General features: G+C 42.4%; 1 protein-coding gene across 1 annotated transcript in view; it reads right to left on the bottom strand.

Moving 5' to 3' along the window:
* The window catches only part of LOC311226666 (man(5)GlcNAc(2)-PP-dolichol translocation protein RFT1-like), a gene marked incomplete at both ends in the record, with an annotated part of 95,181 nt that extends 81,267 nt beyond the window's left edge, over positions 1 to 13,914 (bottom strand). Inside the window, one exon of the mRNA XM_084312081.1 lies at positions 13,852 to 13,914. Within this exon, the coding sequence (XP_084168207.1) occupies positions 13,852 to 13,914 (63 nt within the window). The remainder of the gene's footprint in view (positions 1 to 13,851) is intronic.
* Between the last annotated feature and the right edge of the window lie 3,219 nt (positions 13,915 to 17,133).

Below are 17,133 nucleotides of genomic sequence, written 5' to 3'. Positions count from 1 at the left end.
ACGGGAGAATGCAAACGCGGTGCAAGACCCCAGAATAATATGGATGTCGGTAAAGGGTATGATCAAGGATTTCACTGATAGATTTTCCTCCATAATGCGCAAGAATCAATGCACAAAACTGTCTGAACTGGAAACGCTTTACTCAACGTTATTTAATTCTTTAAAATACAACAACTCAATAGACTAGAAAATCAAGTTAACGTACTAAAAACAGAGATCAATGCCATATACAGACAACAATCGGAAATGCAAATACGCAGCACAAGACAACAGCAGTACTCCCAAGGTTCTAAACCTAGTCACCTATTAGCCATGCGATTAAGAATTAATGCAAAATTTGCAGATATAACTGCCATTAGAAAACAACAAGTACTTGTAACAGACCCCAAAATAATAAACGATACATTCAAAGAATTCTACTCCGACTTATATAAATCAGAAACGACCTTTGATCAAAACAAAATGGACACATATCTTAATCAAATTATTCTCCCTAAACTCTCGGAGGATGACGCTAAACAGTTAGAAGCACCGATCACACTAGAGGAACTCAAGAAGGCCATATCCGAAATGAAAAATGGTAAGGCTCCTGGAAGAGACGGTATCCCATCAGAAATGTACCTTTCTTGTTGGGACATAATTGGACCCTTATTACTAAATATGATCTTATACTCAGTCAAGGAGGGGAGCTTCCATAAACACGACAATATTGCACTCATTTCAGTCCTTCTCAAAAAAGACAAAGACCCCACCGAGTGCGGTAGTTACAGACCCTTAAGCCTCCTCGGAACCGATGTCAAACTGTACTCTAAGGTATTAGCCATCAGATTACAAAAGCATATGACGTCTTTAGTTCATCCGGACCAAACTGGCTTCATAAGAGGTCGCCTGATCAATGATAACATAAGACGAATACTGCACGTACTAGATGCAGACAAAGAAGACACCATACCTAAGGCGATGCTGTCCCTGGATGCTATGAAAGCCTTTGACAGGCTGGAATGGTCGTTTCTATGGGCAGTATTAGAAAGGATGGGGTTAGGAAAAGGATTCATTGATATGATTAAAGTATTATACAAAGACCCATCGGCCATGATTACAACAGGTACATTCATCTCCAAAATCTTTCTGGTATCACGCTCAGCCAGACAGGGTTGCCCTCTTAGTCCCGGACTATTCGATCTATCATTAGAGCCTTTAGCACAATATATAAGACAATCCCAATCCATAGAACCAATCGTAATCAAGGGCACACAACATAAAATTTGTTTATATGCGGACGACGTAATATTGTTCATGCAAAGCCCCAACACCACATTGCCTCATCTACTCAAGCTGATAGAGAACTTTGGTGATTTATCGGGATTTAAAATAAATTGGCCGAAGTCGGCTTTCCTTCCACTTAACACCCATGCAAAAAAAGACACAACCCTCCCAGGTGAGATACCCATGGTAAAACATTTTAGATGCTTGGGTGTGGAAATATTTCCCACCATAAGACAAACGGTGAAGCACAATTACACAAAAATACAGAACAAAATCAAAGACGACCTGGACAGGTGGGCAAAACTTAAAAACTCAGTACAGGCAAGGGTATCAATAGTTAAGATGGATGTACTACCAAGAATCAACTTCATCAGTTCAATGCTACCGTTACCCCCTCCAGAGGGTTACTGGAAAAGATTACACTCCTCCACATACAAATTTATTTGGAATAACAAACCACCTCGCATAAAAAGATCCACCGCACAGAGAAATAAAGCAGACGGTGGCATGGCAGTTCCAGATTTTTTCCAATATTTTAAGGCTTACACATTAAGACCATTGACAATATGGTTTGATCCCCAGGCATTGGTATCCTGGAGAAAATTGGAAGAAAACATAGTAGCCCCACATAGACTGAAGGACATAGCACACACTAAACTACCAATCAAGCACTGTGAGTGGAAATTTGGCCCCATAATTACCCATGCAATCCGGATATGGCGGGAAACACAAAAAAAATATCCTAACCCTCAAAAATGGCATAATCACACTCCCATATTCAATAACAATGCACTCTTAATGGAAAAACGTCTTATAAGATTCCCTATATGGGAAGAGCAAGGCATACACTCATTAGGGGATATTTTTAATAACCAGGGTTTTTGTAGTTATGGAGAAATATGCACAAAGTTTAACCTCACCGAGTCCACATGACTTTTTTACATACAGTTACGCCTATGTTTGAGGTCTCACAGTGTTCCATTAGACATACCAGTTGAACACCACAGATACCACAAATTCTTCTATGAAAGAGAAACATTGAGAGGTTTTGTATCAGGTTTTTATTATCAATTACTAACGTCCTCGTATGAAACCCTCCAACTAGACACTGTCTGGAGGAGGGATATACCAGACCTGGAAAGTGACTTTGATTGGCAAGAAGCATGGGCAAATGTCCGTCTCACATCAAGGAACCCGGACCATCAACAAATCAATCTTAACTATATTCACAGGACATACTTGACTCCTATAAGACTGAACAGAATGGGCCTTAAACAAGACTCAAAATGCTCCCAATGTACAAATGGAGACGAAGGGACATTTATGCACATGTATTGGGACTGCCCACCAGTTAAGGCATTCTGGAAAGATGTGACCCATCAATTATCAAAACTCGTATCTTGGAATATACCAGTACACCCCTCTGTATTGCTATTGAATGATGTTTTTGAGTTTGCAGTAAATCCACAGCTAAAGAGATTGGTTTTATCGGGTATCACAGTAGCTAAAAAACTGATCGCATCACGCTGGTTTCAACCGGAAAAAATGTGCCGGAAGGTTTGGTCTCTTACATATCTCGATGTGATTTATCAAGAAATATCTACAGCAAGAATTCTGGGTCTCAACGAATCCAAAATGTCAATGTGGTTAGAAGTGGTGGAGAGAATAAAAGCTAGCTTATAATGGTAGTGTCTGGTTAGGAGTGAGGGATAATGGAGGTACTATCCAAGGAGGGGTCCGGGAGGGGGGGGGTTCGAGCTGGAGCATATGTGTGTAGGGTTTTAGAAAATAGGTATTAGGGGTATATCCTGTATAAGGCATTTGTATAATTGGTAATTTCGTTGGATATACACTGTATACGGTAAAATATTATTATAGACTTTTTTTTGTTTTCTGTTTCTGTACTTGCATGTCATTTTAGCCACCTTGACTGTTATTTTCATTAAGCATTGTGTGTTGAGTACTGACTTTCAATAATTTTTGTTTTGCAATAATAAAAAAAAAAAAAAAAAAAAAAGATAGCTCCTGATATCAATGTCTTATAACATTGATTCAATGCGTATTCTAGCTGAGGGCTTGATTAATGTGATTTGACCAAAGAACCGCAACATTATACCAATAGGGTCCAGATGCAGCGCTGGAGAATCCTTGCATGCTGAATGTAGAGTATTAGTATAGGGTCCCGCTGCATCGCCGGAGAATCCTTGCTGGAGCTGGAGGCTACTCAAATATGTACACACAGACAGTGGAGCTGTTTGCAGATAGCGAGCATTTTGACTTATTGCGTGGTGGCGATGTCTCGCAGATAATACAACTACAAGTATGATTATATAATATATATTTTATTTAAAAAAAATATATATATAAAATATATTTTTTTTTTAATCAAAAAATTTTTTGCAGGTAAGAAATATGCTTGGCGGGTAGATTCTTCCCATCTACCCGCCACTGGCCGGTGAGTCAAAAAGTTAATTTCGCTCCCTGACTACAGCCCCCTCAGCATCGACGGGGCACCGGTTGAGAGAGTGAACAGTTTTAAGTACCTCGGAGTCCACATATCCGAGGACTTGACATGGACCACACACATTGACAGTGTTGTGAAGAAGGCACGGCAACGCCTCTACTTCCTCAGGCGCCTAAGGAAGTTCCAAGTCAATCAGAAGATCCTTAAGAACTTCTACTCATGCACAATAGAGAGCATCCTGACTGGCAATATCACCTCCTGGTTTGGGAATAGCACTGCACATGACCGTAGCAGACTACAGAGAGTGGCCCGTTCAGCCGAACGCACAATTGGAGGGGGGCTTCCCACTCTCCAGGACATTTACAACAAGCGGTGCATGGGTAAGGCTAAGAGAATTATCAAAGACTCCAGCCACCCAAACAACTGCCTCTTTGAACTGCTGCGGTCATGGCAAGCACAGAGAGACTCAGAAGAAGCTTCTATCCCCAGGCCATCAGGATGCTCAACGAACAATAACACTATGTAACAACCATCAAATGCACTCACAGCACACACATCCACACGCACACACTCACTTTAAACAAACAACTCACTGCAGCACCCACTTTACCCACTTTCGAACACCTAAACACACTTTATATTTATTGGTAAAGAATTTGCACTACAACCCATACCTCATTACACCTTACTGTAAATTGTACCTAAATTGTACCTCATCCCATTTCTGCTTTGCACTGTATAGTATATTGTAACTCAGTAACTTTTCTACTCAGCATTGTATATATGAACACTTTTGTCTACGTACTTGACTTCTATTTTATACTTACTTATTTTTATCTAGCACAATCTCTGGAGCAAAACAGAAAGAAGCATTTTATATTAGGGCTGTCAGTTTATCGCGTTAATTAGATTAATTAATTACACAGCAAATTATCGCGTTATGAAAATTGACGCAAAATTAATTACAGCCGACCTATATTTACTTTAGACAAGTGGCAAATCGGTGCGCTTTTATTTTGAAATCCACGCTTGAGTTGGGCGTATTAAACTTGGCCCATTGAATGACCCGTAGCCTACTTGATCGTCACTTCACACATGCGTCGTCTATCAAACAAAACAAACACACAAAGGAATTAGCTCAGCTGGAACAAGATGTCAGCATCACCCGAGGCGATACTCCTGGGACCTATGAACGGCAAGTTCAATTTCAAAAAGAATATAGATGGGACAGTAAACAAGACCATTGTAATATGTAGCTTATGTCAAAAAGAATTTGCGTATCACCGAAGCTGCTCTAGTCTAACGTATCACATGAACGCTAAACATGTCCAGGCAAGTTGTTCGAGCAGCTCCAGTGTAGCTAACGTTAGCTCCAGAGCAACTCGCACGCTTCGTCAAACCACTCTTGGAGAATTACCGTTAGGCAAACGGTTGAGTAAATCCACCACAGACAAACTAACCAACAGCGTCGCGAAGTGGATAGCAAAATCTTGTAGGCCAATAGCTATAGTGGAAGATAAGGGTTTAGCGGAGTCATTTCGAATAGCGTCGTCTGACCCAAATTACAAGCTACCCTCGAGAGCTACAGTGATGAAAAGGATCCACAACATGTATGACACAGAGAGGGAGGCGAGGGAAGAAGTGTTGGCACGGGCTGGCCCAATGGCCCTAACGGGTGATCACTGGACGTCGGTGGGCAATCATAATTATTTGGGTGTCACAGTGCACTTGATCGATACTGAGTGGAAACTGCAATCATTTGCATTAACGGTGACCAAAACTGTGGGCCGCCATTTCGCCGATGCGTGTGCTGAACAGTTCAACACAGTAATAGAGGAGTGGAATATAAAAGATAAAGTCACATCTATTGGGACTGATTCCGCCCGTAATATGATAGCAGCAGCGCGCTATATGCCGTTCCAGCACATGCCATGTGCTGCACACGTGCTGCAAAGAACCATCACAGTCTCCCTTGAGGACAGAAGCCTTGACACCACCCTGGCAAAGTGCCGCAAGATTGTAGGCCACTTCAAGCACAGCCCTGCCAGTACAGAAGAACTGCAGCAGCAGCAGACTGCCCTCGGACAAGCAAAAGAGCCCATGATACAAGATGTATCCACAAGGTGAGACTGTTTAACTACCTGTTGTATGCTTAGGGTAAATTTAGTGTGTGTGTGTGTTTATTTCTTTGTGTTCTGTACAATTGCATCATGCTGCATTAACAACCCCCAGTGGGACTAATAGTTATTTTATTGAATTGGAAGGTGGAATTCGACACTGGCCATGATCTCACGGTACCTGAGGAACCAGGAGGCTGTGACTGCCACTTTGGCCCAACAGAACCACAAGCTGTCCATGCTGACCCCCACAGAGTGTGACAAACTGAAGAAGCTGGAGCTTGTACTTGAGCCCTGCAGGTAAGTGTCTCTCCCTCTCTCTCTCCCCCCATACACCCCCCTCCTCTCTCTCTCTCCCCCATACACACACCTCACACCCCACTCTCTCTCTCCCATACACACACCTCACCCCCCTCTCTCCCCCATACACACACCTATCTCTCTCCCATACACACACCTCACCCCCCCCTCTCTCCCCCATACACACACCTATCTCTCCCATACACACACCTCACCCCCCCTCTCTCCCCCATACACACACCTATCTCTCTCCCATACACACACCTCACCCCCCCCTCTCTCCCCCATACACACACCTATCTCTCCCATACACACACCTCACCCCCCCCTCTCTCCCCCATACACACACATATCTCTCTCCCATACACACACCTCACCCCCCCCCTCTCTCCCCCATACACACACCTCACCCCTCTCTCTCCCATACACACACCTCACCCCCCCCCCCTCTCTCCCCCATACACACACCTATCTCTCTCCCATACACACACCTCACCCCCCCTCTCTCCCCCATACACACACCTATCTCCCTCTCATACACACACCTTCACCTCTTTCTCTCTCGCTCTCTTGTTTCACTGCAGGTATGTGACTGAGCTCCTTGGAGGGGAAACCTACGTCTCATGCTCTGTGGTGCTCCCCGCACTCTGCCACCTAAACCGCATCATGGACCTCAACGAGGAGGATCCGGGCTACATGGTAAAGTTCAAGGCCAGCTTCACGAAGGACCTGGACGCACGCAAAGCGACCCTCAACAACAGATGGCTGAAGCTGGCTACAGCCCTCGACCCGCGATTCAAGGACTTGAAGAGCGTACCAAAGGACGAGAGGGATGAGGTGTGTGTGTGAATGAGAAGACCAGTGTTAAGTCCTTAGGCTGTCATGAAAAGTCCTATGCAACTAATTAATTGTCCCTCTTATTAGGTGTGGACCTGGCTTAAAGAGATGCTGCCAGGACCAGAAGCAGACAAAGCTGCTCCACAAGCCACAGAGGACGAGCCACCAGCGAAGAGGACCCTCCTCCTGCTGTCTTCAGACTCTGATTCAGATGAAGTCAGGGTACTGTCAGGACAATTAGACCTCTACAAAGCTGAGCCCAGCATCGGAATGAATGACTGTCCACTGGAGTGGTGGGCAGCTCACGCAAAAGCCTATGGACAGCTGTCTCCTCTTGCTCGCAAATATCTGGCTACTCCTGCCACCTCTGTGCCATGTGAGAGGCTATTTTCACTTGCAGGTCACATAGTCCAAAAGAAGAGGGCAGCCTTACTCTCAGACAATGTAAACAAGCTTGTTTGTCTTAGCAATTGGCTCAAGGAATAGATTTGTCATGCATACAGTAGACCCTGCACTAGACCCTGCACTAGACCCTGCAGTCATGCCCCAGACCCTGTAGTAGACCCTGTAGTCATGCCCCCAGAAACTGTAGTAGACCCTGTAGTCATGCCCCCAGACACTGTAGTAGACCCTGTAGTCATGCCCCCAGACACTGTAGTAGACCCTGTAGTCATGCCCCCAGACACTGTAGTAGACCATGCCCCCAGACACTGTACTAGACCCTGTAGTCATGCCCCCAGACACTGTACTAGACCCTGTAGTCATGCCCCCAGACCCTGTAGTCATGCCCCCAGACACTGTAGTAGACCATGCCCCCAGACACTGTACTAGACCCTGTAGTCATGCCCCCAGACACTGTAGTAGACCCTGTAGTCATGCCCCCAGACACTGTAGTAGACCATGCCCCCAGACACTGTACTAGACCCTGTAGTCATGCCCCCAGACACTGTAGTAGACACTGTAGTCATGCCCCCAGACACTGTAGTAGACACTGTAGTCATGCCCCCAGACACTGTAGTAGACACTGTAGTCATGCCCCCAGACACTGTAGTAGACCCTGTAGTCATGCCCCCAGACACTGTAGTAGACACTGTAGTCATGCCCCCAGACACTGTAGTAGACCCTGTAGTCATGCCCCCAGACACTGTAGTAGACCCTGTAGTCATGCCCCCAGACACTGTACTAGACCCTGTAGTCATGCCCCCAGACACTGTAGTAGACCCTGTAGTCATGCCCCCAGACACTGTACTAGACCCTGTAGTCATGCCCCCAGACACTGTACTAGACCCTGTAGTCATGCCCCCAGACACTGTACTAGACCCTGTAGTCATGCCCCCAGACACTGTACTAGACCCTGTAGTCATGCCCCCAGACACTGTAGTAGACACTGTACTAGACCCTGTAGTCATGCCCCCAGACACTGTAGTAGACACTGTACTAGACCCTGTAGTCATGCCCCCAGACACTGTAGTAGACACTGTACTAGACCCTGTAGTCATGCCCCCAGACACTGTAGTAGACACTGTACTAGACCCTGTAGTCATGCCCCCAGACACTGTAGTAGACACTGTACTAGACCCTGTAGTCATGCCCCCAGACACTGTAGTAGACACTGTACTAGACCCTGTAGTCATGCCCCCAGACACTGTAGTAGACACTGTACTAGACCCTGTAGTCATGCCCCTAGACCCTGTAGTCATGCCCCCAGACACTGTACTAGACCCTGTAGTCATGCCCCCAGACACTGTACTAGACCCTGTAGTCATGCCCCCAGACACTGTAGTAGACCCTGTAGTCATGCCCCCAGACACTGTAGTAGACACTGTACTAGACCCTGTAGTCATGCCCCCAGACACTGTAGTAGACACTGTACTAGACCCTGTAGTCATGCCCCCAGACACTGTAGTAGACACTGTACTAGACCCTGTAGTCATGCCCCCAGACACTGTAGCTTGCTGTGGGCTGTTTTGATTTTTGAGGATACTGTAGCTTAGTGTAAACTGTTATTGGCTGTATCAGCAACAAATGTTACCTTATTGAGAGGTATGTTTTCATTCATTTTATTTTATTCAATTTAATAAAATTGATTTCTAAAGCATTCTTCACTTGCAGGTCACATAGTCCAAAAGAAGAGGGCAGCCTTACACACAGACAATGTAAACAAGCTGAAGCTTGTTTGTCTTAGCAATTGGCTCAAGGAATAGATGTCATGCATACAGTAGACCCTGTAGTAAACCCTGCACTAGACCCTGATTTTTGAGGATACTGTAGCTTAGTGTAAACTGTTATTGGCTGTATCGGCAACAAATGTTACCTTATTGAGAGGTATGTTTTCATTCATTTTATTTATTTATTCAATTTAATAGAATTGATTTCTAAAGCATTCTTCACTTGCAGGTCACATAGTCCAAAAGAAGAGGGCAGCCTTACACTCAGACAATGTAAACAAGCTGAGGAATAGATGTCATGCATACAGTAGACCCTGTAGTAGACCCTGCACTAGATCCTGCAGTAGACCCTGATTTGAGGATACTGTAGCTTAGTGTAAACTGTTAGCTGTATCAGCAACAAATGTTACCTTATTGAGAGGTATGTTTTCATTTTATTTATTTTATTTATTTAATAAAATTGATTTCTAAAGCATTCTTCTTGGTGTATTTAATTGATCAGTCACCTGCCACAATAATGTAATGTCCTTGAATTTTAAATATTTATATGAATATGAAATATAAATATGCGATTAAAATGCGATTAATTAGATTAATTAATTACAAAACCTGTAATTAATTAGATTAAAAATTTTAATCGCCTGACAGCACTATTTTATATAAAAGTATTCTGTATGACTGTGAGGTTTGGTCCGCTCCCCACCCACACGCTCCGTTCCTTTAAGGTATTTTGTTGATTGATTGCATTCCCCGCCACACGCTTCTTTCCTGTAAAGTGCCATGTTGATTGGTGCTCTCCCCACCACACGCTTCTGGAGCAATGATCAATTTCATCCCGCAGCTGTCACAGCTTGTCATCAGCGCCCTGTGGCTTTATATACCCTGATCCCCCTAATATCGATGTTGGATCGTTTTGAATATTCTCCTGCATTTGCCTGTCTTTCCCATCGCTGTTCCCTGTCTGTTGCTCCCCAGGACTTTCGTGAAGTAATCCCTGTGGAGAACCTGATTCCCCGTACGAAGCTGCGCCTCGTTTATCTGCCCACTTTACGCGTTGCGCTCTGGTGAGTTTTTGGAAACAGTTCTTTTGGATCACCAGTTTTTTGTGTGTTTGTGAAACACCGAAGAGATCCCGTTTTTGTTATACTGTTCTCACCTATTTTTTGTGTTGGATTTACACCTTGGATTACCGTATTGTTTTTTCTCTGGACTCTGCTAACTGTGTGTATCACACCGAAGATCAAGTCACTCTTCGGTTCAAATAACAAACTCAGCAAGACCGACGGATTCTCAGTTACAGTGGGTGACAATATTGTCACAAGGAAAGACGAAATTACCTACCTGGGTTCCATCCTAGAGGCAAATCTTTCCTGTGACAAAATGGCATCCAATGTAATAAAAAAAGTCAACCAACGAACTAGATTCTTGTACCGGATATCCTCTCTGGTAAACAAGAATACCCTGAAGACTCTGGCAGGAGCACTCATTCAAGGGTACTATGACTATGCGTGCACCTCATGGTACCAAAGCACCTCAAAGGCGCTTAAAACAAAATTACAAACATCACAAAACAAACTGGTCAGACTACTACTTGACCTGAACCCCAGAACCCACCTCACCCCTGCCCACTTTGCCAACCTAGGATGGCTTAGAGTAGACGACAGAGTACAGCAACTTGCAATGGGCCTGGTCTACAAGATACACTATACGACCGGGGTGCCCATGTACATGTCAAAATACTTCCCAAAGGTCAGTGAATACCACAACCACTACACCAGAGGAAGCTCAACAAATCATGTTAAACCCAGATTCGGCTCAAACAAGGGACTAAACACGTTTCGCAATTATGCCACAACAATGTGGAACGCCCTACCCAAAGCTGTAAAGGAATGTGAATCCCTGCCCACATTCAAAACCGCTCTTAAAGAGCACCTACGGGAGGCTGCAATTCGAAACTGGCCACCGTAAATGCCCAAAACCCCCACCACCTCCTAATAGACAGTCTCCTCACCACCGCATGTATATATTCCCTCCCCGCCGTATGTATATTTCCCTCCCACCCACCCACCCCCTCCTAATGTACAGTCCCCTCCCCATCATATCATATCATACTCTGTCAGGATCTAGGGGTAACAGTACTGATTATTTGAATACCGTTATGTCACAAATGTATCAGTACTAAATACCTATATGTCCCTATGCCATAAATGTCATGTATGTTGTGTATGTCATAAATGTCTATATGAATTGAAAATGGGGGACCCTGATGGAAACAAGACAAACGTCTTTCTCAGGTCTGCATCCCCTTAACAATTGTATGTATTGAGCCGTACTGTATTGTACCCATTCTGCAATCTGTTAAATAAAGTTTTCATTCATTCATTCATTCATTCACTTGGATATTTATTTGGATCAGTCACCTCTCTGTTTCTGTTGTGCGCTGGCTAACTCGGATTTCTCTCTCTCTCTCCGTTTCCACCTGGAGTGAGCTGGGAGGATCTGCAGAGCGGCTTCAGACGTCACAAGCTAATTCCTCACCACCACCTACTGGGAGAATCTGCAGAGCCGCAACAATCTTCACATGCCAGATTCCCCGTTTGTTCTGTTGCTCAACCTAATTCAATCTTGTGACTCTGAAAATAAATACGCCCTTGCTTTGGCTAACTCTGAAACAACTCTCTCTGTGCCGTTGCGCTTGAGGTCGGTTACAAACCCTAACAATGACAACTAATAAAGAAACTTGAAACTTGAACTTGTAGGTCCCTTTCGATAAAAGCGTTCAGCTAAATGACTAAATGTAAAAGTCTGTTTACTGCAGAGCAGAGGGGCTGGACCCATGTTACTGACTCTGTTGGAATGTAGAGAATAGCACGTACAGCACCTTTATTAGATGAATAATTTACCTGCAGCAGCACATTATATATTATTATATTAATGTAGAGAATACCACATACAGCACCTTTATTATATGAATAATTTACCTGCAGCAGTACATTATATATTATTATATTAATGTAGAGAATAGCACGTACAGCACCTTTATTAGATGAATAATTTACCTGCAGCAGCACATTATATATTATTATATTAATGTAGAGAATACCACGTACAGCACCTTTATTAGATGAATAATTTACCTGCAGCAACACATTATATATTATTATATTAATGTAGAGAATAGCACGTACAGCACCTTTATTAGATGAATAATTTACCTGCAGCAGCACATTATATATTATTATATTAATGTAGAGAATAGCACGTACAGCACCTTTATTAGATGAATAATTTACCTGCAGCAGCACATTATATATTATTATATTAATGTAGAGAATACCACGTACAGCACCTTTATTAGATGAATAATTTACCTGCAGCAACACATTATATATTATTATATTAATGTAGAGAATAGCACGTACAGCACCTTTATTAGATGAATAATTTACCTGCAGCGCAACACATTATATATTATTATATTAATGTAGAGAATAGCACGTACAGCACCTTTATTAGATGAATAATTTACCTGCAGCAGCACATTATATATTATTATATTAATGTAGAGAATAGCACGTACAGCACCTTTATTAGATGAATAATTTACCTGCAGCAGCACATTATATATTATTATATTAATGTAGAGAATACCACATACAGCACCTTTATTAGATGAATAATTTACCTGCAGCAGCACATTATATATTATTATATTAATGTAGAGAATAGCACGTACAGCACCTTTATTAGATGAATAATTTACCTGCAGCAGCACATTATATATTATTATATTAATGTAGAGAATAGCATGTACAGCACCTTTATTAGATGAATAATTTACCTGCAGCAACACATTATATATTATTATATTAATGTAGAGAATACCACGTACAGCACCTTTATTAGATGAATAATTTACCTGCAGCAGCACATTATATATTATTATATTAATGTAGAGAATAGCATGTACAGCACCTTTATTAGATGAATAATTTACCTGCATTAGCACATTATATATTATTATATTAATGTAGAGAATAGCACGTACAGCACCTTTATTAGATGAATAATTTACCTGCAGCAACACATTATATATTATTATATTAATGTAGAGAATACCACGTACAGCACCTTTATTAGATGAATAATTTACCTGCAGCAGCACATTATATATTATTATATTAATGTAGAGAATAGCACGTACAGCACCTTTATTAGATGAATAATTTACCTGCAGCAACACATTATATATTATTATATTAATGTAGAGAATAGCACATACAGCACCTTTATTAGATGAATAATTTACCTGCAGCAGCACATTATATATTATTATATTAATGTAGAGAATACCACGTACAGCACCTTTATTAGATGAATAATTTACCTGCAGCAACACATTATATATTATTATATTAATGTAGAGAATACCACGTACAGCACCTTTATTAGATGAATAATTTACCTGCAGCAGCACATTATATATTATTATATTAATGTAGAGAATAGCACGTACAGCACCTTTATTAGATGAATAATTTACCTGCAGCAGCACATTATATATTATTATATTAATGTAGAGAATACCACGTACAGCACCTTTATTAGATGAATAATTTACCTGCAGCAGCACATTATATATTATTATATTAATGTAGAGAATAGCACGTACAGCACCTTTATTAGATGAATAATTTACCTGCAGCAGCACATTACAGGACGCCAGGGTGGACGCGCTCTGCAGCACGTCTTGGGAGCTCATGTTGATAGATAGACCATTGATTTATAATAAACCCGTGATTTGAATATGTTGTAGCAATGGTTGGAAGAGAATGCACAAAGATAAATAAGAACATATAAAGAAAAATAATATATTATAATAAAATAGAAATGAAATGTAAAATCACATCTAAGTACAGGATTCCTATTGATTACAGATAAGATGATCCTTTATTAATCCCCTTGGGGAAATTCAGGTGTCAAAGCAGCATGGGGGGTATGAGGGCCGATGTTCCACTCTACTGGTTAAAGTTGCTTACTCGTGAGTAGAATGAATGAATGAATGAGAACTTTATTTAACAGATTGCAGAATGGGTACAATACAGTACGGCTCAATACATACAATTGTTAAGGGGATGCAGACCAGAGAAAGACTTTCGTCTTGTTTCCATCAGGGTCCCCCATTTTCAATTCATATAGACATTTATGCCATACACAACATACATGACATTTATGGCATAGGGACATATAGGTATTTAGTACTGATACATTTGTGACATAAACAGTACTCAAATATACAGTACTGTTACCCCTAGATCCTGACAGGTGTATATACATATGATGGGGAGGGGACTGTACATTAGGAGGGGGTGGGTGGGTGGGAGAGAGATATACATACAGCGGGGAGGGAATATATACATGCGGTGGGGAGGAGACTGTCTATTAGGTGGTGGTGGGGGTTTTGGGCATTTACGGTGGCCAGTTTCGAATTGCAGCCTCCCGTAGGTGCTCTTTAAGAGCGGTTTTGAATGTGGGTAGGGATTCACATTCCTTTACAGCTTTGGGTAGGGCGTTCCACATTGATGTGGCATAATTGCGAAACGTATTTAGTCCCTTGTTTGAGCCGAATCTGGGTTTAACATGATTTGTTGAGCTTCCTCTGGTGTTGTGGTTGTGGTATTCACTGACCTTTGGGAAGTATTTTGACATGTACATGGGTACCTTAGTCGTATAGTGTATCTTGTAGACCAGGCCCATTGCAAGTTGCTGTACTCTGTCGTCTACTCTAAGCCATCCTAGGTTGTCAAAGTGGGCAGGGGTGAGGTGGGTTCTGGGGGTAAGGTCAAGTAGTAGTCTGACCAGTTTGTTATGTGATGTTTGTAATTTTGTTTTAAGCGCCTTTGAGGTGCTTTGGTACCATGAGGTGCAAGCATAGTCGTAGTACCCTTGAATGAGTGCTCCTGCCAGAGTCTTCAGGGTATTCTTGTTTACCAGAGAGGAGATCCGGTACAAGAATCTAGTTTGTTGGTTGACTTTTTTTATTACATTGGATGCCATTTTGTCACAGGAAAGATTTGCCTCTAGGATGGAACCCAGGTAGTACGTTCGTTGATAAAGAAAAATCTATTTACCTAAATATTCACTACTCACTACTACAAGGTAAGAAAACTGTATTTTCCCAGTCTCCAAATTCACCGCCGACTCGACACATGAAAATTCCTCCACACTGGAAAGCCGAAAATCTATGTTGTTGAGTCTATCTGTTCAGTACTGCTCAGCACTGTTTCAAGCTGCACCTGACTGGCAGAGAAAATGGCTGAATATATATAGATACACAAACGTTCTAGAATGTTCGTTCATGACATCATACGGTGACATCACAAATGTTCTAGAACGTTCGCTATGACATCCTACTGTGACATCACAAATGTTCTAGAATGTTCTATTATGGCAAATAAGACGGTTCAATGACTGTATCTAAATCCAATCAACATTCCTAATGCCGTTTCAATGTAAGGTTATAAAAATAAACATATAAACATCCATATAATACAATAATCTAAATATATAGCTTTGGCTCCTCTACAGGGGGAATACAGAGCTTCACAGTCCTATACAGTCAGTACCTATATACACAATATAAAATATAAATACAAATACAATATAAAAAGCACAAAATACAAGACAGCTCTGAACAGAATCTGCACCTGGCTCGCTGATAACAAACTATCATTACACCTGGGTAAAACAGAGTCCATTCTCTTTGGATAAAATAACAAACTCAGCTAGACCGACGGCTTCTCTGTTACAGTGGGTGACAATATTGTCACAAGGAAAGATGAAATTACCTACCTGGGTTCCATCCTAAAGGCTAATCTTTCCTGTGACAAAATGGCAATTAATGTAATCAAAAAAGTCAACCAACGAACTAGATTCTTGTACCGGATCTCCTCTCTGGTAAACAAGAATACCCTGAAGACTCTGGCAGGAGCACTCATTCAAGGGTACTACAAGTATGCTTGCACCTCATGGTACCAAAGCACCTCAAAGGCCCTAAAACAAGGCTACAAACATCACAAAACAAACTGGTCAGACTACTGCTTGACCTTACTCCTAGAACCCACCTCATACCGCTCCATCCAGACATGAAGACAGCTGTAATGGAGGTGGTCAGTGGATACAGACATGAAGACAGCTGTAATGGAGGTGGTCAGTGGATACAGACATGAAGACAGCTGTGATGGAGGTGGTCAGTGGATACAGACATGAAGACAGCTGTGATGGAGGTGGTCAGTGGATACAGACATGAAGACAGCTGTGATGGAGGTGGTCAGTGGATACAGACATGAAGACAGCTGTGATGGAGGTGGTCAGTGGATACAGACATGAAGACAGCTGTGATGGAGGTGGTCAGTGGATACAGACATGAAGACAGCTGTGATGGAGGTGGTCAGTGGATACAGACATGAAGACAGCAGTGATGGAGGTGGTCAGTGGATACAGACATGAAGACAGCTGTGATGGAGGTGGTCAGTGGATACAGACATGAAGACAGCTGTGATGGAGGTGGTCAGTGGATACAGACATGAAGACAGCTGTGATGGAGGTGGTCAGTGGAGGGATAGTGAAGACAGCTGTGATGGAGGCGGTCAGTGGATACAGACATGAAGACAGCTGTGATGGAGGTGGTTGTTCAAGTTATGACCGATATAATAAACACTCTTGACGACCTGCTTTAACTCCAGAGGTTGTTGTGTTTCATCTAGCTTCTCGTAGACACACAGAGCTTTTTTTTCGTAGCATACATGGAATTAACTACTTCCGGCGCATGAGCGCCTAATATGGTCTGGTCTTAGAGACACCCACACAATTGTACTTCCAGTACATTAATTCACATGACATCTCCCTGTTATGAGGCCGGGCCAAGCTGCTGTCTGACCTGGACCGGGTCAGACCAGAATGACCGGAGCTTGTTGTCTTG

The sequence above is a fragment of the Notolepis coatsorum genome (assembly GCF_963971535.1).
Source record: "Notolepis coatsorum genome assembly, chromosome: 4".
NCBI lineage: Eukaryota > Metazoa > Chordata > Actinopteri > Aulopiformes > Paralepididae > Notolepis > Notolepis coatsorum.
Note: the sequence above shows the minus strand (reverse complement) of the source record. Positions and strands in the feature narration are given on the sequence as shown.